Source organism: Saccopteryx bilineata, chromosome 3 (assembly GCF_036850765.1).
Source record: "Saccopteryx bilineata isolate mSacBil1 chromosome 3, mSacBil1_pri_phased_curated, whole genome shotgun sequence".
Lineage (NCBI taxonomy): Eukaryota > Metazoa > Chordata > Mammalia > Chiroptera > Emballonuridae > Saccopteryx > Saccopteryx bilineata.
In genome coordinates, this window is record NC_089492.1 from 37,163,112 (window position 1) to 37,188,228 (window position 25,117).

The 25,117-nt window shown below is 37.0% G+C and overlaps 1 protein-coding gene across 1 annotated transcript in view; it reads left to right on the forward strand.

Moving 5' to 3' along the window:
• Positions 1–25,117, forward strand: part of STK3 (serine/threonine kinase 3) — a 389,481-nt gene that overhangs the window by 202,808 nt on the left and 161,556 nt on the right. Inside the window, exon 7 of the mRNA XM_066265981.1 lies at positions 21,129–21,266. Within this exon, the coding sequence (XP_066122078.1) occupies positions 21,129–21,266 (138 nt within the window). The remainder of the gene's footprint in view (positions 1–21,128; positions 21,267–25,117) is intronic.

Below are 25,117 nucleotides of genomic sequence, written 5' to 3' on the forward strand. Positions count from 1 at the left end.
TAAAAAGCATGTTTTAGTCAGGAAACTGATGTGGCAATGTGTTTGGTGTTTAAGGAACAATGAAGATGTTATTATATGGCTGGAGCTGGTTAAGAAGGGGAGAGAAGTAGGAGATGAAGTCAGGTAGCAAGGAACACATTACTTAGAGCCTTAACAAACCATGGTGAGTCTTTAGCTTTTACTCTGAGTGGGACAGGAAGCCATTGGAGGGTTTTAAGCAGAGGGTTGATATGGTCTGCCATATAATTTGAAAGACTTACTCTTTTTGTTGAGAAGGGATTATAGCAGGGCAGGGATAGAAGTAAGGTAAATAGTGAGGAGATTATTTCTTCAGTAGTCCAGGTGAGATGATGGTGGCTTAGACCTGGGTGATAAAAGTATAGGTTTTGCGAGGTAGTCAGATTCTGGGTATATTTTGTATGGTATATGAATTATGTCTTAGTCAAGCTGTTATATAATAATAAATGAAATTCGTTTCTTCCTTTATACTCTGGAATTTTTCTCATGTAAATTTGTACAATGGAAAATTATTGTTCAGTTTGAATAGACAACATGAAGAATTTTTAAAAAGCTGAAATTCAAATTGAAGAAATTTCTATGTAAAATTATTTTAAAATTCTGTATTATATAAAAGGTAAAAATGTTCTATGGTGAATATGGGAATACTACATACTATAATAAAGATTGACTGCATGGGAAAAAAATAACAATAACACTATTGTCACCTCTTAAGACTTGAGTCTAATCCACATAGTCATTCATGGGTAGAGCTGGGATATAATCTTTTTTTCTTCATCCTTTCTTCTTTATCCTTTCTCTCTACATTCTGTATGCTTACATTTTTTTTATTCAACAAACATTTATTGAGAACCTTTTGTATTCTATACATTGTATATGGAACTGAGGACACAAAAGTTTTTGGAGCTAGAATCACCTGAATTTGATGAACAAAATGCCTGGAGTTTCTCGTCTGGGAAGCTGTTTGGGTGTTGATGAAAGAGGGACTTCAGGAGGAGCAGGATTGTTGAGAGTAAGGAAATCTCGCTTTTTACCACAGGCTCTCATGTGGTCTTTGTGTTTTCCTGCTTGCCTATTGCTTCAAAGAATAGCTTATACTCATTGCCTTTACTTTATTAATCTACATAACACTTTCTTTTAAATTATTTAAATGTATTTCTTTGTATATATCAGGGATCATTTATTGACAAATTCAGTGACCTCATTTCTGCCCTTATCTTACCCACTGGCTTCCTAAGGCAGGACCTTTTTTCTGTAAAGGGCTAGATAGTAAATACAGTACTTTAGTCTTTGCACCTTACATGATCTCTGTTGCAACCACTCAACTCTGCCATTGTAATTGAAACATTCAACTCTGTAGCCATAGACAGTATAGTATAAATATGTAAAAGAATGAGCATGGCTGTGTTCCAATAAAACTTTATTCACCAGAAAAGGTGGTGAACCAGATTTGACATGTGAGCCAAAATTTTGTTGATTCCTGCTCTTAAAGCATTTAGTTATTTATTTTTATTTTTATTTTTTGATGGGGAGTATCTCTTCTTTTGTGATACTTTTCCACTTATTTAATGGCATCCCTTCCGATAATTACTTCTATAGTGGTTCTATGACTATTTTTTTAGTTTATATTAAGGCTCTTTTAAGACTTTGAGGTTGCAGACCCCTTTTCTCCACTTCTCACAAGAAAAAACTAAGGCTGAAGAGTTCTATTAGTGGAATGCCCTTGACCTAGTAGGTGGCTATGAGCTGATGTTTTCAGGATAGTTTGCTCACATCACCACTCTCCTGTCTTAAATCTTACACTTCAGCATGCCATCAGGCCTCCACTTCTAAAAAGTGTCATTCTCAGCTGCTTTGGATGCCTTTTTTTTTTTTTTAACAGAGTCAGAGAATGGGACAGATAAGGACAGACACACAGGAAGGGAGAGAAATGTGAAGCATCAATCATCGGTTTTTCATTGTGACACCTTAGTTGTTCATTGATTGCTTTCTCATATGTGCCTTGACGGAGTGGGTGGGGGGCTACCTCAGAGTGAGTAACCCCTTGCTCAAGCCAGCGACCTTGGGCTCAAGCCAGCGACCATGTGGTCATGTTTTTGGTTCCACGCTCAAGCCAGCGACCCCATGCTCAAGCTGTTGAGCTCGTGCTCAATCCAGATGAGCCTGTGCTCAAGCCAGCAACCTTGGGGTTTCGAACCTGGGTCCTCCGTGTCCCAGTCTCATGCTCTATCCACTGCGCCACTGCCTGGTCAGGCTGCTTTGGATATCTTTTCTGTAGTTTACTGTCTGCCTAACGAAAATTAGAGGAGTGATGGGCCTCTCCCTAAGGGAGAGAGTTTTTTTTATGAAAAAATGATTACAAATACTCTTTTTTCTTCCTCTCAACCTTAAAATAGGGGTAAAAGAAAATTTCCTTGCCCTAAATGATCCTTTCCACTTTGCCTGAAATTTTGCCGAAATGATTCATTAGGATTTATAAGCAGAACACTTTGGGAAGTTTATGCATAGGTAAGAGTTAATATTCATCCTTACCCTAATATGGAATAGCTTAATCAGGTTGCCTTTGTATTATTAAACTGAGATACATTCAACAATCAAAGTTTTGATGGGTTGGAGAGAAGAAAGGTTAGGAAGGAGAGAGAGAAGTGGAACTTGGGCCTTTTTCTGGGAGGATGGTCAGCAACAGGGCTGGGGGTTTTGGAGCTTGCAGAGGTGGGATCGGGAGAGAGAAATGCAAACCGTAAAGGTGCCCAAGACAAATGGCAGTTTGAAAACCTGCCAGTTATTCAGATCTTTGCCCTTCCAGGACTTTTAGTCTGCTTTTCTCTTATTTTATGTTTCCCAGTTGTCCTAATAAGAAGTAACTGCTGATTTACAGTCTTAACAATCTTCTCAGGAGGTTTTCCAATTTCAATTTCCGATCTTTCCATCTTCTCACTTCCTTGGCTAAAATTCAATTGATCTTCAACCTCAGGCCATTTACTTTCTTTTCCCCTGTCATTTTCTAGCTTGTTGGTTTCCTCATGGCTTTACTTCCCTCTCCTATGTAGGTGGGACTCTGCCCACATTCTTGTTTTTTAGCTAGAGTGAGAGAGAGAGAGAGAGAGAGAGAGAGAGAGAGAGAGAGAGAGAGAGAGCAGGCTTTCCTGTACCCACTGGCTTGTTCTGATTGGTGGCTTCTGCAGCTCCATGTCGGGGGTATGTGAAGCAAAAAGAAAACTTGGGAACTCACTATCCATGTTCCTTGCATGTCAGGGTTCCTAACTGATCTGCTTTCTTTTTACGTTTCAGAGCTTAGGTTTGTTTTATACACAATGTCTATGGTTTTTATAATAGTTGTACTTACCAGATGGAATAAGGTATATCTATTCCATCTTCCTGGAAGTAGAAGTTACGCATAGTTTTTAAAGGGTAATAATGACTTTCAATTGATGAAATTTTAGGTAAATATAAAACACATGTGATCTAGATATATAAATATCTATTTCTTTTATATGTATAGCAAGGGAACAGTTTGGTTGTTGCTGCCTAGAACTGCCTCCGGAATTAATGAGTTTTCATAATTTCCCCCTTTCCTCTATGAACTCTCAGTCTCTAAAAATGGTATGTTTTTCACACAAGCCCTCAAATTATGGGGGTCTGTAAATAAATACTGTGGGTCCATACCTATTGCTTTATATAGTGATTTTTGACCCTGGCTATCTTAGACTCATCTAGAGAGTTAAAAAAAAGAACATACCTAGACTCCCTATGGATTATATTCTTTGGGCTGGGTCCAGGGGATTAGTAATTTTACAAGCTTCCTTTGTTATTCTATCTACTAGAATTGGTAGTTGTTTGTGAATTTTAAGGTTTTTTGTTTGTTTTGTTTTTTATCAAGCAAGAGGCAGAGAGGCGAAGACATAGACTTCTACTTGTCCCCTTACCGGGATCCACCCGACAACCCCTGCCTGGGGCTGATGTTCTGTCCATCTGGGGCTGCTGCTCAGTTGCTCAGCAACCAAGCTATTATAGTGCCTGAGGCGAGGCCATGGAGCCATCCTCAGTGCCCCAGGCCAACTTGCTCATTCAAGCCATGGCTTGGGGGGCCACATGGGGGATGAAGGGGTGGAGAAGCAGATGGTCATTTCTCCTGTGTGCCCTGTTTGGGAATTAAACCTGGGACTTCCACACGCTGGGCCGATGCTCTACCTCTGAGTTAACCTGCTAGGGCCAATTTTAAGGTTTTCTATGGAGCCAGAAGCTATGTGAATATTTTCATCATTTTCACTAATTTTTGGTAGACTTTGATGAGTTATTTATTTGGCCATCATGTTTGACCTAGGGAGTATATGACAGCTTTTTCTCTAGGCAAGGTTGAGGGACCATGTTGACAGATTTTTTTTTTTTAATTATTGAGAGGAGGGGAGGCAGAGAGACAAACTCCTCCTGCAAGCCCCTAAGGGCAATGCTCTGCCCATTTGGGCTGTTGCTCATCAACCAAGCTATTTTTAGCACCTGAGGGGGAAGCCAGGGAGCCATCCTCAGTGACCAGGGCCAACTTGCTCAAACTATGGAGCCAGGGCTACAGAAGTGGAAGGGGGATAGGGAGAGGGGTGAAGGGTGGAGAAGCAGATGGTCGCTTCTCCTGTGTGCCCTTACTGGAAATTGAACCCAAGACATCCACATGCCAGACAAATGCTCTACCACTAAGCCAACCAGCTAGGGCCCAGATTTTCTTTTAAACTTACCATTTAATTTCTAAATTTTTAAATTGAATTCCTGAAATTTATTATTTCTTTCTGATTATAGGTTTTCAGTTGTTTCTGTTTTGTTCTTCATATATTCTTTGTTAATTAATTTTAATTTTTCTTAAATGTAATTTATATTGATTTCATTATGTAAAACCTTTTTTTTGTTAAGTTGATCTGTACTGGGTATTGTACTCTTCTTTGGCTGGAGCCTCATCTATTGCAGACACTCTTGTTGCCTTATGACTAGATTACTGTTTTATTATTGTTTTATCCTGATTCAGTCACATGAGCTCTATGTTGACATTTGCCTGTTTAGCTTTAACCTAGGTCGAAGTAACAATTTGGTTTCATTGGCCTTTGTATAAGCATCTGCTTAAGTTTTGCAATCACCTTTAGATATTACTGAGGATCCAGTGACTTGTTTATAATTGGTATTACCTTTTTACATTTTGCTGTGTTTTGATAATTTGATTAACTATTATAGAGTCAGTGATAACCCAGTCTTTACACTTTGGTGGTAAATTGTGACATTATTTTTTCACTTTAGTCAGGGTAATTTTATGCCAAATGTTAATTTTAAAGTTATGTCAGTTGTAGGTACTAGACTTGGGTAAGTAGAGTATTTAATGCCCCAGGTTTGTGCCTTAGAAGGTTCCCACTCTGGTCTTGCTATACATCCCTGTGCCAGAGCCTGGGCCTTCCTGGGTTGTGCTTTGGGTACTCATGGTCCCAGAATTCCCTGGGCAAGTATCTCTGAGCCTGTGCAGGCATCTTCCGTGGGATCATCCTTGTGAGGGCTGACTGTGCCAGGATAGGAGTAGACAAGAGACAGCTTTTCAGGGCAGGCTAGTGGTGATGGTGGGGCATTGGAATGGAGCCAAAATGTGTGTGCTGGAGTGTTCAGGAGTCAGAGGTGGGAATAAAAGGTAAGTAAGCCACAGAATATGGGTCTATGTTTCTTTTCTTACTCTGAGCCCAACACATGGTAGTGAGTAGATCTGATATAGTAGGGATAGATAGTATTGATTTGCTTCAGATTGATTTGAATTATTATTGTCTTTTGGTAAAGTATTACTCCTCCATATAATATTTTGATCTTTTAAGAGCACTTCATATTCTTGTAAACTTGTTCTATAACTCTTTTACCATATAAATGAAAGCTGCTAATGACTAGAATAAATTTATTTCTCTAATCTTAGGTCACATTATAGGAAGTGACATTTCATGAGTCCTTTGTACATAATTTTTTTTTCCATTTTGTAATCATATTGTCTGTTGCTGTATTGAAACATTTTAGTATATTCTAGATAGTTATTTTGGGTGGGAGTATTGATTTTTCCTTCTGTCTTTCAAAACTGATGTTAATTTGTTCTTTTATTTCTACAGTAATTTATTTTGAAAGTTTTCTTCTAGCTTCTAGATTTCATCATGCTTATGAAATTGTTTTGATAATGCCTGAGGTAAATTTGGCTGACATGTATCAACTCGAGCATTTTATTTTCCCTTAAGTTTTTGAACGTACAAGCCAGTTAATCAGCTTTATTAATCAATCTGTTTTAATGATGTTTTTGTGTTAAATCTTCCTTTTTTCTCTAGACTTTTATTGTTCCAATATTTATTCTACACAATAGTCTTATGTTTCATTCTGTTTTTATAATGTGTAAATGTTTATTATACAGTACTTTTTAAAAAAAAATTAGGGATGTCCAAGATAATGATCATGACTGAGTTTATTTCTTTTCAGTTTGTAAGCAGAACTTTGTAAGACTCCAGGTCACCCTTCTGATGACTCTGCCCAACTTTATGGCTCCGAGGCAGAGGCAAGGAAACTAAGAGTGGGAACTTATAAAGTGACCAAAGATATTTTTCTTTGAGCTCAGCTTTCTTTCCCCAATGTGATTTTTTTCTTTTTATTGAATTTATTTGGGGTGACATTGTTAACAAAATTATACAAGTTTCAGGTACTTGCTATTGTAGCTAATACAGAGTAAAGTATATACTGTACTATATTCTGGGTGAGATGTTTTATTTAAATAGTTGAAGTACAATTTTATGCTTTAAATAGCAGCCATAGAATACTTCTTTTTTCAGGAAGTACCTACCATATTGTTTAAAAATGCCCACTATTATTTTTAAATAAGCATTAGAAGTTCTCATCCCCAAACTTATTTAACATTTGTAAATACTGTTGTCTTTTACTCACAACTCATATTAAAACTTTTTTCTCATTATGTTGTTCTGAGCATGTGTGACCTAATCTGCTTTGTTATTAGTAGGAAACTCTTTTACTAATGTGGAAATTTTGGTTATTGACGATAGTGTGTGCTGTGGAAAGTCAATTGGCGACTCAGAGAAGATCACGGGGAATACCATTTATCATTCAGACCTTATCTGTCAGCACAGTGAATAGGAAACTGTTCCACAGGATGGACTTGAATTAACCATATTCACTGGCATACAAACCACAATTTCAACTTACTACTTTATTTATTTATTTTTAAAATTTTATTTAGAAAGTTAACATTAACAGGGTGACATTGATCAATAAGAGAACATAGATTTCAAGTAAACATTTCTGTAGCATTTGAACTGTTATTATGTTATATACCTATCACCCAAAGTCAGATCACTTTCCGTCACCTTATATTTGTCCCTCTACCCCCTCCCCGTCTCCCTCCTTTATATTGCCCTCCCCCTGGTAACCACTTCACTTTATCTGTGTCTGTGAGCCTCAGTTTTATATACCACCTCTGTGTGAAATCATACAGTTCTTAGCTTTTTCTGACTTACTTATTTCACTCAGTATAGCATTCTCAAGGTTTATCCATGTTGTTGTAACTGTCACCATGTTATGACAGTAGTATTTCATTGTACATATATGTACCACATCTTCTTTATCCAATCCTCTGTTGACGGACACTTTGGTTGTTTCCATGTCTTGGATGCTATGAATAATGCTGCAATGAACATGGGGGTGCACATATCTTTGCATACCAATGTTATTGAGATTTTGGGGTAGATACTCAGTAGACTGCAGGCGTCCCCAAACTATGACTCGCGGGCCGCATGCCACCCCCTGAGGCCATTTATCTGGTCTCCCGCTGCACTTCCGGAAGGGGTACCTCTCATTGGTGGTCAGTGAGAGTAGCACTGTATGTGGTGGCCCTCCAACGGTCTGAGGGACAGTGAACTGGCCCCCTTTGTAAAAAGTTTGGGGACCCCTGCAGGCCCTGGCTGGTTGGCTCAGCGGTAGAGCGTCGGCCTGGCGTGCGGGGGACCCGGGTTCAATTCCCGGCCAGGGCACACAGGAGAAGCGCCCATTTGCTTCTCCACCCCCACCCCCTCCTTCCTCTCTGTCTCTCTCTTCCCCTCCCGCAGCCAAGGCTCCACTGGAGCAAAGATGGCCCAGGCGCTGGGGATGGCTCCTTGGCCTCTGCCCCAGGCGCTAGAGTGGCTCTGGTCGCAGCAGAGCGACGCCCCGGAGGGGCAGAGCATCGCCCCCTGGTGGGCAGAGCGTCGCTCCTGGTGGGCATGCCGGGTGGATCCCGGTCGGGCGCATGCGGGAGTCTGTCTGACTGTCTTTCCCCGTTTCCAGCTTCAGAAAAATACAAAAAAAAAAAAAAAAAAAGTTTGGGGACCCCTGCAGTAGAGGGATTTCTGGGTATGGTAGTTCTATTCTTAATTTTTTGAGGAACCACCATATTTTCTTTCCTAATGGCTGTAGCAGTTTACATTCCCACCAGCAGTGAATAAGGATTCCCTTTTCTCCACAGCCTCTCCAACACTCATTACCTGTCTTGTTGACAATAGCCTATCTAACAGGTATGACATGGTATCTCATTGTAGTTTTGATTTGCATTTCTCAAATAGCTAGTGAAAATGAGCATCTTTTCATATATCTGTTGGCCATTTGTATGTCCTCTTGAGAGAAGTGTCTGTTCAGGTCCTCTCCCCATTTTTTAATTGGATTGTTTGCTTGTTTGTTGCTGAGTTTTGTGAGTTCTTTATATACATATATTTTGAATATTAATCCCTTATTTGAGCTGTTGTTTGAAAATACCATCTCCCATTTAGTTGGCTGCCTATTTGTTTTGTTGTCAGTTTATTACTTTAAAGTAGATACTTAACTTTCACACAAACAGAAATCACATGTTTGTTGGTTATCATATTCCCTTTTTTTCCTCCCTATCACTTCTCCCTCACTCTTTCTCACCTTCCCTCCCTCCAACTCTCTATCTATATTAATTTCCTATTTTTTCTGTAATAGATTACCACAAGCTTAGTGGCTTATACAACAAAAGTCTGTTAGCTTGTAGCTCTGTTTGTTAAAAGTCCAACACAGGTCTCACTGGGCCAAAATTAAAGTGTTAACAAGCTCATCTTTTTTTTTTTTTTCCTGGAGGCTCTTTAATGTTTTCCTGTGTTTTCAGACTTCTAATGGCTGCCCACATTCCTTGGCTTGTGGCCCCCTTTCTCCATTTTCAGAGCATCAGGCTTGCATCTCTGACTGTTCTTCTATAGTCTCATCTCCCTTTGATTCTCTTCTGCATCCTTCTTCCACTTTTAAGGCCCCTTGTGATTACATTGGGCCTGCCCACATAATTTGAGATATTCTTCCAACTTTGTGATGTGTAACTTAATCCTATCTGAAAAGCCCTTTTTGTCATATAAATAAGATATTCACAAGTTCTAGGGATTAAGATGTGGATCTTTGAGGGGCTGTTATTCTACCTGCTGTCTGCCTATCGTTATCCACCTACATGCCACATCCCTTTCTCTGTCTCCTATCTAGCTAGCTATGTCTGTCTGTCTGTTTATCTATGTGTCTTTTTAAAAAGTATTTGATACTTCATACCTGAACATTTACTTCTGTATTCATCCTTGGAGAAAAAAATGCTCCTGCATAACCACAGTACCATGGTTATAGTTAAGAAAATTAAGTGATTTTCTTATTTTATCTACTACTGTGTTTAGTTCATATTCACATTTCTTTTGTTGACACACATTGTATTTGACCTCTTTTAATCTAATTCAGCTACCGTATTCCTGCTTCCCCACCCCCAACATGCACACATTTTTCCCCCGTGACATTGACTTTTTTGAAGGATTCGGCAAGTTTTTTTTTTCTTGGTAGAATTTCCCATAATCTGTATATGCTTTAATGTTTCCTCATTGGTATCTTATAGCCTTTCCCTCTATCCCTCCATTTTCTATAACCTGGAAGTCAGAGCTAGAGCAGGGTGATCCAGTAGAACTTTACGTAATGATAGGAGTTTTCTCTTTCTGCACTGTCCAGTATGATAGGCAGTATCACATGCAGCATGCAGCCATTTAGATGAAATAAAAACAACATTCAGTTTCTTAGTCACACTAGCCACATGTTTAGTACTCAGCAGATTAGAATCAGGTTATATATATTGGGGAGGAATTTCATGGGTGGTGGTATGTACTTCATATTGCATCACATCAGAAATCACATACTGTCAAGTTGTCTCACTCTTAATGATGTTAAGTTTCATTACTAGTTAAAGTAATGAAAACCATCTCTAATGTAGAGGTACATTTACTCCTTTGTAATTAAGTAATTGTGTGGTAGTACTTTCGTATCCTACAAGTATCCCTTCTTTAATTACTTTTCACTTGGTAAGTTAGTATATTGGTGATCCTTGCCTGAATTGAGCATCACATTACAATGAAGATGACAAATGTTGATATTCTAATTAATTCAGTCATTGTGTATTTATTAGTTGGTATTTATCTATAAAAAACAGCTTTTCTTAAACTTTCTTTTAAAAATGTCAGTGGACTAATTAATTTTAATTTTTAGTTTTATCAATTATGATCATTATCATTATTATTTTGATGACAATTATCCTGAGTTTGGTTATTCTTGTGTCCTTTTGACATGATTCTGTTAATCTCTGAGTGACGGTATGGTCTGACCAGATGCCCCAGGCTTGCCTTGTAATTTCTGTCTCTTAGCCCTGAAATAATTTGTTTCTTCAAGGAGCACATGTTTCTTTTAGTGCAGAATGGTATTTTACATACTAAGATCTGGGTACCAGCTGTGCTCATTGGTACGGCTGTCCCCTATCTTTAAATGTATCTGGTGCTTCCAATTTCTTAGCTTTTTTTGTTGTTGTTCTCTAGCAGGAACTGATTGCATCTCATTGATTTCTCAGATCTTTTGAGCCAGTTATGACTCATCCATCTATTTTTCTGTTTCCAAAATTGTATTGCTGTCCCATATATGCTACTGTCCCTCTCTCTTTGGAGTTTAAGCCTTAGAAAACAAAGTCTTATTGTCCTTTAGTAGGATTTTTGGAATAAAATTGGGTTAATCAATATGTTCAAGTCACCATATTTAACTGGAAGTCTTTATGTCAGTATTCTCAATATAAATGTAGACTTTACTGTTGCAGAAATAACTATGCTTAATGCTACGAGGGATACAAACTTGACAGACACTGTGCCTTCAGGTAGTTTTCTTGTAATCTAGGGCATCTGACTGGTTATAAACTTAAAGTACAAGTTAAAATACGGGAAGTACTGAAGTTGAGATATATAGAGTGATAGTACTTGCCTTATGTGTTCTAGAACAGTGGCCTCTGTCTGCTGCACATCAGAATTACTTGGGAGACATAAAAACTGCTGTGTCTGAGGTCCTCACCTCAGATCAATTGCTCGTAATCTTGTGTGGGTGGAGCTATGTTCTATAGCTGAACTTCTTTTTGACATGGCTTGATTAGACTTTGAGTGGATCCTTTCTTTAAGGGCCAATAAGACACTAGGCTTACCTTCTAATTTCCCTGCCCCATCCTGAAACAAGCCAATTTCACTCATAGACCCCATGGTTTTTCAGACTTCACACCTTTGAAGATGCTTTTCTCTTTTCTATGCCTCATTAACTAAATCATTTTTAGGATTAAGCTCAAGTCTAATTTTTCTTTAGACATCATTTTGAGCTAAGCCATAATGTCCATTGTTCATTTCTATTTTAGCACTTATACTATTTTATATATAATGATGTGGTATGCATCATCCTAGAGCATTAGATTCTAAGCTTGAAGAAATTCTTTTTTGCAAGTGTGGATACATTTAATATTCTTTAAAAATTTAGCTGAACTCATCTGACCAGACGGTTGTACAGTCGATAGAGCATTGGACTGGAACGCGGCGGACCCAGGTTCGAAACCCCAAGAATGCCAGCTTGAGCCCAAGGTTGCTGGCTTGAACAAGGGGTCACTTGCTCTGCTGTAGCCCCCCGGTCAAGGCACATATGAGAATGCGGCACTAAGGTGCCGCAACAAAGAATTGATGCTTCTCATCTCTCTCCCTTCCTGTCTGTCTGTCCATATCTTTCATTCTCTCTGTTTCTGTTCCCCCCCCCCAAATAACTGGGCTCATCACACACAGTAATTCTAATTTGGGAAATCTGAGAAATAGAGTGGAATGATCAAGTTCCTTAAGTGTTGCTTGTGTTCCCTTTTGATTTCTTGTATAGCCATGCTTTATGGATATTTTTGAAGTGTTTTAAAGGAATATTTGATTTAAGTTTGAAAGATGGTTAAGACTGAACTGAATGTAGTCAAAGGGTATACATTGTGCTGGTGTGAGAGGCGGCTGTTGGGCAGACTGGAGTAGGCAGCAGTGTGTGCAGTGCTTTTAAATGAAAAGCCTTTAATTACAAATATAACTTTTAAAAATTGGCTAAATACTAGCTTTTATATAAAAATTTTAAATGAATCTTGTAGATAGTGTTGTAAATAGAAAATTTGAATTTTTGACATTCTGTATCATTTTTTGATCTTTATTGCTGCATACTTATTTTTATGGGAAGTAACCACTTTGTATTGTTACTTTATTTTCTCATTTTCACTAAGTATTTTACATGTATTCATTCATTTAAAGTTCAGAATAGCTCTGTGAAGTAAGTACTATTATTATTTCCATTTTCAAATGTGTAAACAGGACGCAGAGAATTGAAATCTGTTAGATAGCTACTCGTAATGGTGGTGCTGTTACATTGTGCCCAGTGCCATCCAGAGCTGGCTCAGACCTCCAGAGCCACTTTGTACTGCCAGGCCACCAACTGTACCCCTTCCCTGAATTTGCTTTATAGTCAGGCAAATTGACCTTTATTGGCCAGATTAGTGATTGCTGGCGTTTCTGAAAGATGAGCTGGAGTGAATTGTGAAGTCATGCTTATGATACTTCAACCCTGTGCTTATGTGGACACTGCTGTCTAAGAGCAGCGTTCACTCTGGGTTTTAGTGTTCTCTTCCAAAGCTCTATTTCACATTTGCTTTGGAGGAAATGGTGATACAATTTTAGATTTGTATTTTTTATTAACATCTAGTAGGCCTTTCATACTTGATCTTAGCCAAAAGGCTGAGAAGCAACTGGGAGGCTTTTATACGTCCTGCTCTCCTCTCCTTGCTCTTCTGCACTTCCATCTCCTTTCTGACTAACAATACAGTACTTGTCTAGCTTGTATTTAACTCCTGGGCTGCTGGGAAATGAGAGTGCCAGAGTTTTTTAGACCCAGAAAGGAATGTGAAAGGTATCTTGACCAACTTATGTGAAAAAAACTGAGGCTGCCCAATCAGTTAGATGGTGATTTGGAACTTCAGCATATTATTCTGACCTGGACCTAGTGTTGGTTTCATTCCATTGTACTGTTTGCTGTTATTTGTAGCAGTCTTTTAAAAATATTACTATATATGTATCCTTTTCAGAAATTATGTATTTTTACTTATTTAGTAGCTTGTTATGTGTGCTGTCAGGAAACAGCTATGTTGTTTACGTCTTTGCAATTAGATAAAGTGATTTCTCATCCTTTATCTCATTTATTTGTTATGAAGATACCTTTTGCTCATATACCTGAGGTTCTTGAGTTGTGGCATAGATGTCTTTGTTATCCCTGCATGTTAATTACTTCTGTATGTTCACGAATCCAGCTACCTTACTTCAGACATAAAGTATTGACCCTCCAGGGGAGATTGCAAAGTTCAGGCGTTGTAGTTTCCCAGCTGTGGCTCTTTCCACATCTTCTGGGTGCTCCTGGATTCTAAGGCATGGAATTCCAGGCATGAAGATAATTATTTAGAGGCACTTATTATATATTTTTTGGCTTCTTACAACTACTTGTGATCAGGGAAGTTCTTTTTAAAACTTAATCAGAGGTTCAGTATGTAGTTAAGCAACACATTGTGCAGAAACAAACACAAAGATAATTGTATCATTTATTGTACTAACATTCTTCAATCAAAATGGTGTTAGAGATAAGATAAATTATATGGCTGTAATGTGTGTATATGCGATTTGGTTGGTGGCAAGGAAGGGAGTGAATTGTTAGTCTAAGGCTAGCCACTGATTGCCAAAACTTTCTACAGCAGTGGCTTGTTACCTAATCAGCTTGTACGAAAGCCTGGAGGTTCTGAAGAGGATCCTCTGTGATTCCTGATTAGGTTAAATTAGTTGAACAAAGTAAAGCCTGTGATAAAATCTGTCAGTTTGTTATTGATTATCTAACAAAAAATGGAAATAAAAGGTACAGTGGTTTTTCTGGAGACTTTAAAGTCTCTACATTTTTGTAGATCATATATGAAGACTTATTTGTTTGAACTATAGGCAGTTCAGTGCTTGCTTGAGAATAGGATTTGAGCATTTTAGGATCACTTTATGATAGACTGAGTAAATAAGAGTTAGAGTTAAGCTTTTTATCCTTGGGTTTCTAATAGCTACTGCTGAGGTGAGCCTTATATGTTAAGATTATCTGAAGATAAGGCTGCAACTCATTGTCTCAAAGTTCAAAGGAGAGCATTAGCTTCAAGGACATAAATCACTGAGTTGTTATCCATCAATTTGTAGCAGAAGTGCAGATGAACAACATTTATCTAGACAATCCCGTATCGTTTACCTGAAGTTTGAGGTCAGTCTATATAAGGAGCTTATGTAGTGCTTTGAACTGTTTTTGCAAAGAAGAGAGTTCAAATTTATTTTTGTTCTTTAATTTGAAGTAGCAAGTGGTTTGTGTGCCTTTTCCAGCAGCCACTATTAACCCCATTTTCTCATCCTTAAAGGCACAGTAGGTTCTGCTTCAACTATGGAGCTGTTTTAGAGTAATTAGATTATTTACACAAGAATGTTGTTTTCTAGCATTCCATTGTTTGCTATTTGTTCCAACCCCGAAAGGTGATTGTGAGCTCTGTGAGCTGAGATATGTATCTTATTTTAAAGTCTGTAATAACAGGGCTTACATAGTTAGACACTTAAGGGGGCCATCAGGTAAAGTAGACCATTGTGCTAGGCTAGGTGGGGCCCAAGAAAAAGGAGAACGTGCTTCCTGGATAAAATCAGTCTTATTCCAGCAGACTGTTACCTTGTGGGAACATGAGATTGATGTTGCCGAAACAAAATATATCCACTGACACTGTTTGACCTGTGGCCTCCCAGTTTGCTACTTCTTTATTAGTACGTAGTTCTGAATATACAGGAAGTATCTGATGTATACTTCTCATTTGATAGATGCTTCTTGTATCATGAAACTATGCTGCTTTTGAAGGGCTGTCTTACATGTAATACAGTGTGTCTGTAAAGTCATGGTGCACTTTTGACCAGTCACAGGAAAGCAACAAAAGACAATAGAAATGTGAAATCTGCACCAAATGAAAGGAAAACCCTCCCAGTTTCATACCTGTTCAGTGCAGTTCGATGTGGGCTCCATTTGTTGCCCTATACACATCCAAACGATAGTGAAGTTCTTGCCACACACGGGTAAGGACATCTGGTGTAACAGAGTGAATAACGTCTGTGATTCTCTGTTTTAACTGATTAATGTCGTTGATACGTTCAATGTACATATGTTGCTTCACATAACCCCAAAAGTAAAAGTCTAAGGGCATCAGATCCAGGGATCATGGTGGCCATGCTTGACAGAACCTCTGCCTCTCCACCGCTGGGGGAATGTTCTATCCAGAAATTCACGAACAATGGTGGCGTAGTATGGAGGAGCGCCGTCCTGTTGAAAGATGACACCTTCTGGAAATTGTGGCACTGCATACAATTCCAACCTGTCAAGATAGGACTTTGCCTTCACAACTGCTATGTGAAAAAAAATGGGCCTATCACCTTATCATGCATCAGGCCACACCACACATTCACTTTAGGGGTGTTACATTCGTACTCAACATAGGCATGAGGATGTTCATCAGCCCATATTTGGACGTTATGGCGATGAACATGTCCACAGATATGGAAGGTTGCCTCATCGCTAAACACAATCCTCTGCAAAAATCTTGCATCATTGTCAATCTCATGAAGCATATCTGTAGCAAATGCACATTGTGTGGGTCTATCCGCCGGTTATTGATAGCGTGCAATAGCTGCAATTTGTACCTCGTAAAACAGAGAAGTTTCTTTAACACCTTATGAACTGTAGTCTTGCTTAGGTGTAATTGTTGAGCACACGCACGCACAGATTTTTTAGGGCTCCTTAGATAGCTATCCTGTATAGACTCGTCACTGACTGATGGCCTACCAGAATGGGGTTTCTCCACCAAACTGCCAGTTTCCTTCAACTGCTTATCCCACCGAGTAATGTTATTCCTATGTTGTGGCACTTCGTTATAAACACGCTGATATTCATGTTGCACTTTGGTCATGGATTCGAATTTAGGGAGCCACAGAACACACTGAACTTTCCTCTGTACTGTCCACATCTCAACTGGCATGGCTGTGGGCTGCTCCGCTGTATACACGGTGTTACGTCGTCATCTGCACATGCGCACATGTTGCCACATCATCCGACAGAAACTGGGAGGGTTTTCCTTTTATTTGGTGCAGATTTCTCATTTCTCTCGTCTTTTGTTGCTTTCCTGTGACTGGTCAAAAGTGCACCATGACTTTAAGGACGCACTGTATAATGTAAGATATATAAGAGTGTTCTTTTCCATTAAAGGATTTTTCCTTTTTGAAAGAAGATGCATATAGTATTAAAAAGATTAACTCTTACCTAGAATCAGTAGACTCGATTATTGAATCTGCATTGCTTTGTCCACAGAAAATCCTTTGCATCAATTTCCAAGTTGGATACCAGAATAGCACAGTATAGTAAATTACTGCATATTGTGAGGATTTCAAAAGAATGACATAGTGAAATGTTAGAATACCTGCGTACCTTTTTGCAGTAAAGGTGTCTGTTTTTTATTTCTTGACTTATGGAGTAATCTTTTGTTCTTCCTTTTTTCACCCCTCTCAAACAATTTTGTTAGGATGTGCTGCTCTTAGTTCTTTCTTGTAGTATCTCATACCCAATTTCTTCCATTTCATTCCTATAGATGCAGTCTTAGTTGAACTCTTTATTATTCATCTTGGGACATCTACACTAACCCCTAAACTGCCTTTTCTATTCCATGTTTAGAGTTTCTCTAGGCTTTCTTTTAAAAATATACTTCTTGGGCATAAACAAACTCATTCACAGCAAAAACAAAAACATACACATATATAGGAAAACATACTAGGAAAAAAATCTTTCAGTTGTGCACTTTGTTGCTGACCAAACTCCATATCCACCATTCCCATTCTGATTTCCTTATTTCCTGGTCCCTTCCAGGGTAATCTGCTTGTTCCCTGCTTCTCTCAACAGCCTTGTTCCATGCTCTCGCTTTTCTTTATGCTATTTTTTCTAAAGGGAATGTCCTTTAGAGAAATGCCATTTAGAAGAATATGCCATTTATCTTTAATTCTTTTACTGCTTGTTCATTTATTACCAGACTGGGTTAGGTAGTGTCTGTATTTCCTGCTGTATCTTTAAACTCCATATAGTGTCTAGCACCATGCTTTGTGGATAGCAAGTATTCAATAAATATTTCTGAACTAGATTATTACTCTATATTTTCTCTCATTTGTGTTTTTTTATTGTGGTAAACTATATACGATAAAATTAACCATTTTAACCATTTTTAAGTCTATAGTTGTGCAAAATTAAGTGCATTCACATTGCTGTACAACATTCTACTGTCCATCTCCAGAACATTTTCATCTTCCTCAACTGAAACTCCGTGCACATTAAGCACTAACTTCCATTCCCCCACATCTTTCCACAACCCCTGGGTACCACCATTGTACTCTCTGTCTCTATGAATTTGACTGTTTTAGGAACCTCATATAAGATGTGTCAGTGCAATATTTGTCCTTTTGTGACTGGCTTATTTCACTCAGCACAATGTTTTCAAAGTTAATTTTTGTTGTGGCATGTGTCAAAATTTTCTTCCTTTTTAAGTTTGAATACTATTGTGTGTGAGTGTATACATATACATATATGTGTATATAGAGAGATTTTTCTATTGTTTGTTTATCTATTCATCTGTCAATGAACACTTGGTTATTTCTGCTTTTGACTATTGTGAATAATGCGATGAACACGAGTGTTCAAATATGTATTCTACTTCCTGCTTTCACTTCTTTTGGGGTATATACCCAGAAATAGAATTGAGGGATCATATAGTAATTCTATGTTAGATTTTTAAAAGGAATTTCCTTACTGTTTTTCACAGCATCTGTACCATTTTATTTTATTTTTTAAAGATTTTATTTATTCATTTTAGAGAGAGAGAGAGAGAGAGGAGAGAGAAGGGGAGAGGAGCAGGAAGCATCAACTCCCATATGTGCCTTGACTGGGCAAGCCCAGGGTTTTGAACCTAGTACCTCAGCATCCCAGGTCGATGCTTTATCCACTGCGCCACCACAGGTCAGGCCTCTGCACCATTTTATATCTTCACAAGCAATGCACGAGGATTCCAGTTGCTCTATATCCTGGCCATGACTTGTTATTTTTATTTTTCATTTTTGTTGATAATAACCGTGCTAATGAATGTGCATGGAATCTTATGACTTTAATTTGCATTTTCCTAATAATTAGTGTATTGAGTATCTTTTCATGTCCTTATTGGCCACTTGTATGTCTTATTTGGAGAAATATCTGTGTGAGTTCTATGCCCATTTTTTAAGTTTTTTTTGTTGAACTGTAAGAGTTCTTTATATATGATGAATATTAACCCCTTATCAGATACATGATTTGCAAACATTTTCTTCCACTGTGAATTACTTTTTACTCTATTGATAGTGCTTTGATGCACAAAATTTTTTTTTATGAAATCCAATTTATCTTTTTGTTGTTGTTGTTGCCTGGATTTTGGTTGTCATAGCTAAGATATCATTCTCAAAATCAGTGTCATGAAGCTTCCCCCTAAGTTTTCTTCTAAGAGTTTTATAGTTTTAGCTCTTATGGTTAGGTCATTGATACATTTTGAGTTTTTTAATATGGTATAACATAATTGTCCAAATTTACTCTTATTGTACCCTTTCCAGCAGCATTTACTTAAAAGACGATGTTTCTCTACTGAACAGTCTTTTTCGCTCATATTTTATTGAATAATAATCAACTTTATTGACTGTCACAGTTGTGATTATAGCAAATTTTAAGATGTTTCTTCTCACTGTCTTGTCTTAAGCCTTAAAACTTGCTTATGCTTTCTTCTCCACTTGGAAATAAGAGGAGGAACTGGGGAAACCTATAAATTGAAAACAAAATCATTTATTATCTCTTTATCCCCTTAGTAGCTGTTTGTTTAGATTTAATAACTTGTTTTGTACTTTACCTCATTGCTTCTTGAAACATAATAGATATATTAGAATGCTTTGCTCATTCTTTAAGTGAAAGCTCTCTTAGTTTTCACATATTTGTTTAAGTCACTTAGGCCTTCTGGGCTTTTGATTCCTTCTGTTAAATAACAAGATTGAGCTAAAGATCTGTCATATATGTTTTACTATGCAAACTCTATGATTCTAATGATTTGTGAATGATTTTTGAACAATTAATGAAAATCCAACGGAGAGTAGAAATTTTATTATATCAAAGCAATACATTAAAATTGGTATCCCAAATTTTATTTTATTTTTGTCTACAGTTTGATGTTTTCTTCATATATGAACAGAAGTTTTAAACATAGGTAAGGTTAGTTCTTTTTCTAGTAAAAATTTTGTTTCTAAGTATTATTGTAGTTTGTAGTATTACCATTTTTTTCTTTTATGCATTAAATAAAAGGGACATAAGTTCATTTAGTTAAAATTTGTTTGCATATGAAGAGAGAAGACCACTAAAAGTCAGGTGAAAAAATGAGTATAGAACAGAGACAGACACCTCTCTTCTGAAAAAGAGAATTCAGTAGTCTAGAAAGGGAGTTTTCGTATGCTTCCCCCATGAACACATCTTGGCAAGGCCCATGCTTGTGGACTACATGTGTGTATTTTGATTCAGATTGCCAAAAAGACATTTTTCTCATCTCACATATTATTTTGATTGTGTAATTGTATAAACTTACCTATTAAGCTACAGTTAGCTGAATTCATTTTGCTTTGTAAAATTTTTGTCATTGCTGTTTTTGCTGCTTGTCTTTTTTTTATAATATGGAAATAAAAATGATAATAGCTTGTATTTATTGACTGTTTGATACATTTGGTTTAAATTTATTAAAGTTTTCATATCTTTCATAACTTTTCAAAGAAAATGATGGTTTTTAATGATGGTATTTTATCAGGAACTACTCTAAATGCCCAGGAGAAAAGTTAATTCATTGCATACAGTGATTTGCTAAAAACATTAGGGATTAATTCTCCTGGTTCAGAAAGGGTGACTGGATAGCTAGGAGGACAGTGATGACAGGGAGACCTTTTAGAGCTTTTGAATTGTAAAGTTTCTGGATGTATTATCATTATTACTAAACTATTAATACAAAATTAAATAATTAGAAATAAACAAAGTGATATATTAGCTTTTAAACTTTTATTTGGAATCCTGACTAATATATATTTTTAAAGAGAAATAAAAGTATTGGCTGTATCAAGTATTACTTCAAATAACAGCAGTAATTTTATTTATATGTAAATATTCTGGATTGCAGAAGCAAATTGCATTGCTGCTAGCCATTTCGAGCAGTGATACTTATATAAAACTTAATTGGGAACTAAATCCAGCATGCAATAGCAAAATTTGGGGAAATATCTCTTTTAACTAGAGAATGTCCTTAGTTTGGTAAAAGGGTTGGAAATGTAATCTTTGGAGACTGATTAAAAATAATAGATAAAATAAAGAATGATGTGCTCAATGAGCTACAATTCAAATAGAGGAAATTTAATGGGAAATGATTATATTAGTAGCAGATGGACTTGCTTCCTGAATTGAAATCTTACTAGAAATCCTAGAACCACTTAAATTTGTTTTCAGATTTAGTCTGTTGAAAAGATGAAGAGATTTGTTGATTTGGTATGCTATTGTGATTCTTACCGTGTCTTTGTATATTTCATTTTTACTAGGCTATTTTTATGATTCCTACAAATCCACCACCAACATTCAGGAAGCCAGAACTCTGGTCTGATGATTTCACCGATTTTGTTAAAAAGTGCCTAGTGAAGAATCCTGAGCAGAGAGCTACTGCAACACAACTTTTACAGGTCAGTGCTTATGTCACTAAGGGAAGAATATTTTCTTTATATCTTTTCTCTTTCTGACATTAACTAAGATTGCTCTGAGTATCCTTAACTGATTTCTAAAGATACAAACCACCTAGGAAATACTGTTGATAAATACACATCTTTCGTCACACCAACACCCACCACTCCCATTCTTCTTCTGTATGTTGTGTCTTATTTTATCTATTTTTTCAAGTTCAGTAATCTCTTTTCCCTTTTCTCCATTTTTCTTTTGTTGTTGTTCTTGTCAACTATTTCCCCTAAAGTTATTTTTAAAACAGAATTTCCAAAGGTTCTCATTTCAGAAATGAGCTCTTAACTCCAATGTTACTATTTCTGATATTTTTTCCTTGACCCTGCATGCATCTTTGACTTTCTGCTCCACTTTTAAGATATATAAACATAAGATCCTCAAACTCTTTGAAAAGATCACATGTTGTAAATATTGGTTACAAGATTACCTAAATGAAGAGTTTCAGTATCCCCGCTACAAATAGACTTTGTATCTAGAATGTCAGGAAATTTTTTTTTATCACTTTGAAATTTAGTGGGAATAGAAATAATTTAATATTTTCAATACGTATTTGCAAGTCTCATTTTCTTAACAGAATTGGCTCAGACCTCTAAGTTAATAATAAATGTGTCTTACATTAACAAAACTTGATATTTTGAAAATAATTCTTTTTTATTAAATGACAAAAGGATTCAAAACATGGTTCTTATAAAAAGGATTTTCCCAAAGTACTATTTAAACAAAAGTATTTGTTGAGGCATATAAGAAACAGGCTGTTAAGTGTCATCTTTATTGCTATGAAAATATAACTTATTACTCATTCTCTATGGAAGGCAATTTAGCAATGTGTGTTTAAAATAAAATGTCAAATATTCTTTGACCCAGTAATTACACTTGTAGAAACTTACCCTACAGAAAAATTTAACCATGTGTGAAATAACATATGTGCAAAAATATTCATAGAACATTATAATGGCAAAAGATTGGAATCAACATAAACGTCAGCAAGTTGGAAATAATTTAAGGTCCATCAAAAGGGGCAGTTGGCAAAATATACACACCTATCCATACATATATGTATATATGCATATGTCAGTGCTTGTAGTGGAGTAGCTCTGAACAAATAAACAAGAACTGGCCTCCAGAGGAGGTAACTGTGTAGCTGGGAAGCAGGAATTGAAGCTTACTGTTTGCTGAATTTTGTTTTTGAGCCTTTTGAGTTTTTATGTGCAGATACTACTTTTTATAAATTAATTAATTGAAACATTTATTTTGAAATCTTGTTAGCATTTCAAAGGAGTTTTGAGCACATATATCAAAGGCCTGTTGGTATTGTTATAGTATTGAGTATATAAATTATTCAATTCCAAAGAAGGTAAGAAAGGAGAAGATAAAAACAAAACAGAAAAAGAGACAAATAGTGTGAAATATGATGCTGAAAGTAAATCCAAATATATCTGATAACTGATTTTTGTATAATTTAACCACTATTTCTTTCTAGTTCTTCTGTAATCTTTCTTAATCTTTATGAGAAAAATTCTATTGTTTTTAACTTAGAGTTTTTAGGCTTGAAAAGTGTTTAAGAAATATTCTGATATAATTTCCTGATTTTGTGGGTGAGGATACTGAAGCTCAGGAAGGTTAAATGACCCTGGAGATCACACTGTGATTAATTCATTGTTCTAGATTTATTCCATTTGCCCCCTGGTCCCAGTCTTCATCCTTTCTCAACTGTGCTTTCTGCTCAGAAGGTAACTTGTATAGACTACATAATAACAAGCTGTTATTCTCTAGCTGTTAGTTGGGTTTGGCCCAAGCATCCTTCTTTATAATCAGGGCAAACAGTGCAACTGGTTTTGTGTGGTACTTATGTATAGTGCTTATGAACCAATATTTACTTTCTTTTATAAAACAAAATTGTACTATTCTTGACTATTCAAGGCCCTCTGTTATAATTTGTGTCCTTGTCTGGCCTCCTAACTGACCCCTTGCTACCTTCCTTTTGTTCCTGTATAAATACTGAAATAATAGACTTGTAGTTTCCTATACAGACCGTGCTTTTCCAATCCTCTGTACCTTTTCTCACGCTGTTTACCCCCATTCCCCCCAGTTTAATGACTCCCCTTCACCAGCGTCGTCTTCTTACTCATTATCTAATTGTTTCTAATTCATATAAAGTGCTTCTCCAAAAAGTCCTCCCTTCATCCCAGTTTAGGCTGCTTGTTCACATAAGCACCCTGTGCATATCATTTACTATATTAGAACAAGGTAACCTAGTTCTGTGTTGCTGTCCTGGATTGTGACTAATTCAAGATCGGGCGCTTGCCTTTTGGAAGGGGATTACTTTTGCACTCTGGGTATTCATTGCTCAGTACATTGTGAATTGAATTCAAAAGTTAGCACAAGAAACTCTGACTTAAAAAGTTTTTTTACATAGGATAATTAATTTTAGTCTCACTAGACTCATTCTTACTTTACTGGACTCCTAGAAACTATTCTGTCTCTTAAAGAGGTTTTGCATGTTTTGTATGTTATGAGTTAAATTATATTTTAACTTTCAGAGGAAAGTCTGACTACTAAGATTTAGTGCACACATATCTATAGCCTACATATATAGATTATACCATATTGATTTGTAGACCCTGATAAATAAACAATTTTTGAAAGAAATTCATGCTAAAATTTTATAGTGGTTTATTTTCTATGATACAAGATAGACAATTATATAAATTTAAAAGAATCATAGACTGATGTTCTGGCTGGTTGGCTCAGTGGTAGAACATCGGCCCAGCATGTGGATGTCCTGGGTTTGATTCCAGTCAGGGCACACAGGAGAAGTGACCATCTGCTTCTCCACCCTTCCTGCTCTCCTTTCTCTCTATTTCTCTCTTCTTTTTCCGCAGCCAAGACTCCACTGGAACAAGTTGGCCCAGGTGCTGAGGATGGCACAATGGCCTTCTCTCAGGCACTAGAATGGCTCCGGTTGCAATGGACCAAGTGCCCCAGATGGGCAGAGCATCACCCCCTAGTGGGCATGCTGGGTAGATCCTGGTCGGGCACATGCTGGAGTCTGTCTCTCTCTGCCTCCCTGCTTCTCACTTGAGAAAAATACAAAAAAAAAAAAAAAAAAAAAAAAAAAGAATCATAGACTGAAAAGATCCTTTGAGATTGTTGATTGAACTCTTAGTAGTTTTGAAAGATGAGGAAATTGAAACCCCAGTGATATTAAAGGACATGGTTCAAATTTAGCCTAATGGTAGTAGAGTTCCTGATCTGAAGAGGATCCTCATAGCTACCTGTGGGCAGTTTACAACCTGAAAGTTAGCTCCTGCCCCAGGCTAGCCTCCTGCAAGAATGTTAGGTTGGTCTGACCTGTGGTGGCACAGTGGATAAAGGATTTACCTGGAGTGCTGAGGTTGCCTGTTTGAAACTCTGGGCTTCCCTGGTCAAGGTACATATGGTAGTTGATGCTTCCTGCTCCTCTCCTCTTATCTCACTCTCTCTTTCCCCTCTCTAAAATGAATAAATAAAATCTTACAAAAATAAAAAAAGAATGTTAGGTTGACTGAGATCTGCTATTATTTGAATTAAAGCTGGGTATGGCTAGAACAGCAGGTGGTCTCATGGTTTACTCTGAACTCCCATGGTGTGTGACTTACTCTTCATTTTACCAGTTCAAATGAGGAATAGAACTTTTATCTAACTTGCCATTCCTCTCATTTGTTATATAATTCTCTTAAATACTTCCTTTTTGTAATTTGCTTTAACCTTTAAACAATTGAGAAAACTGAAGAAAATAAGGGAAGTCTATTGTATTTAC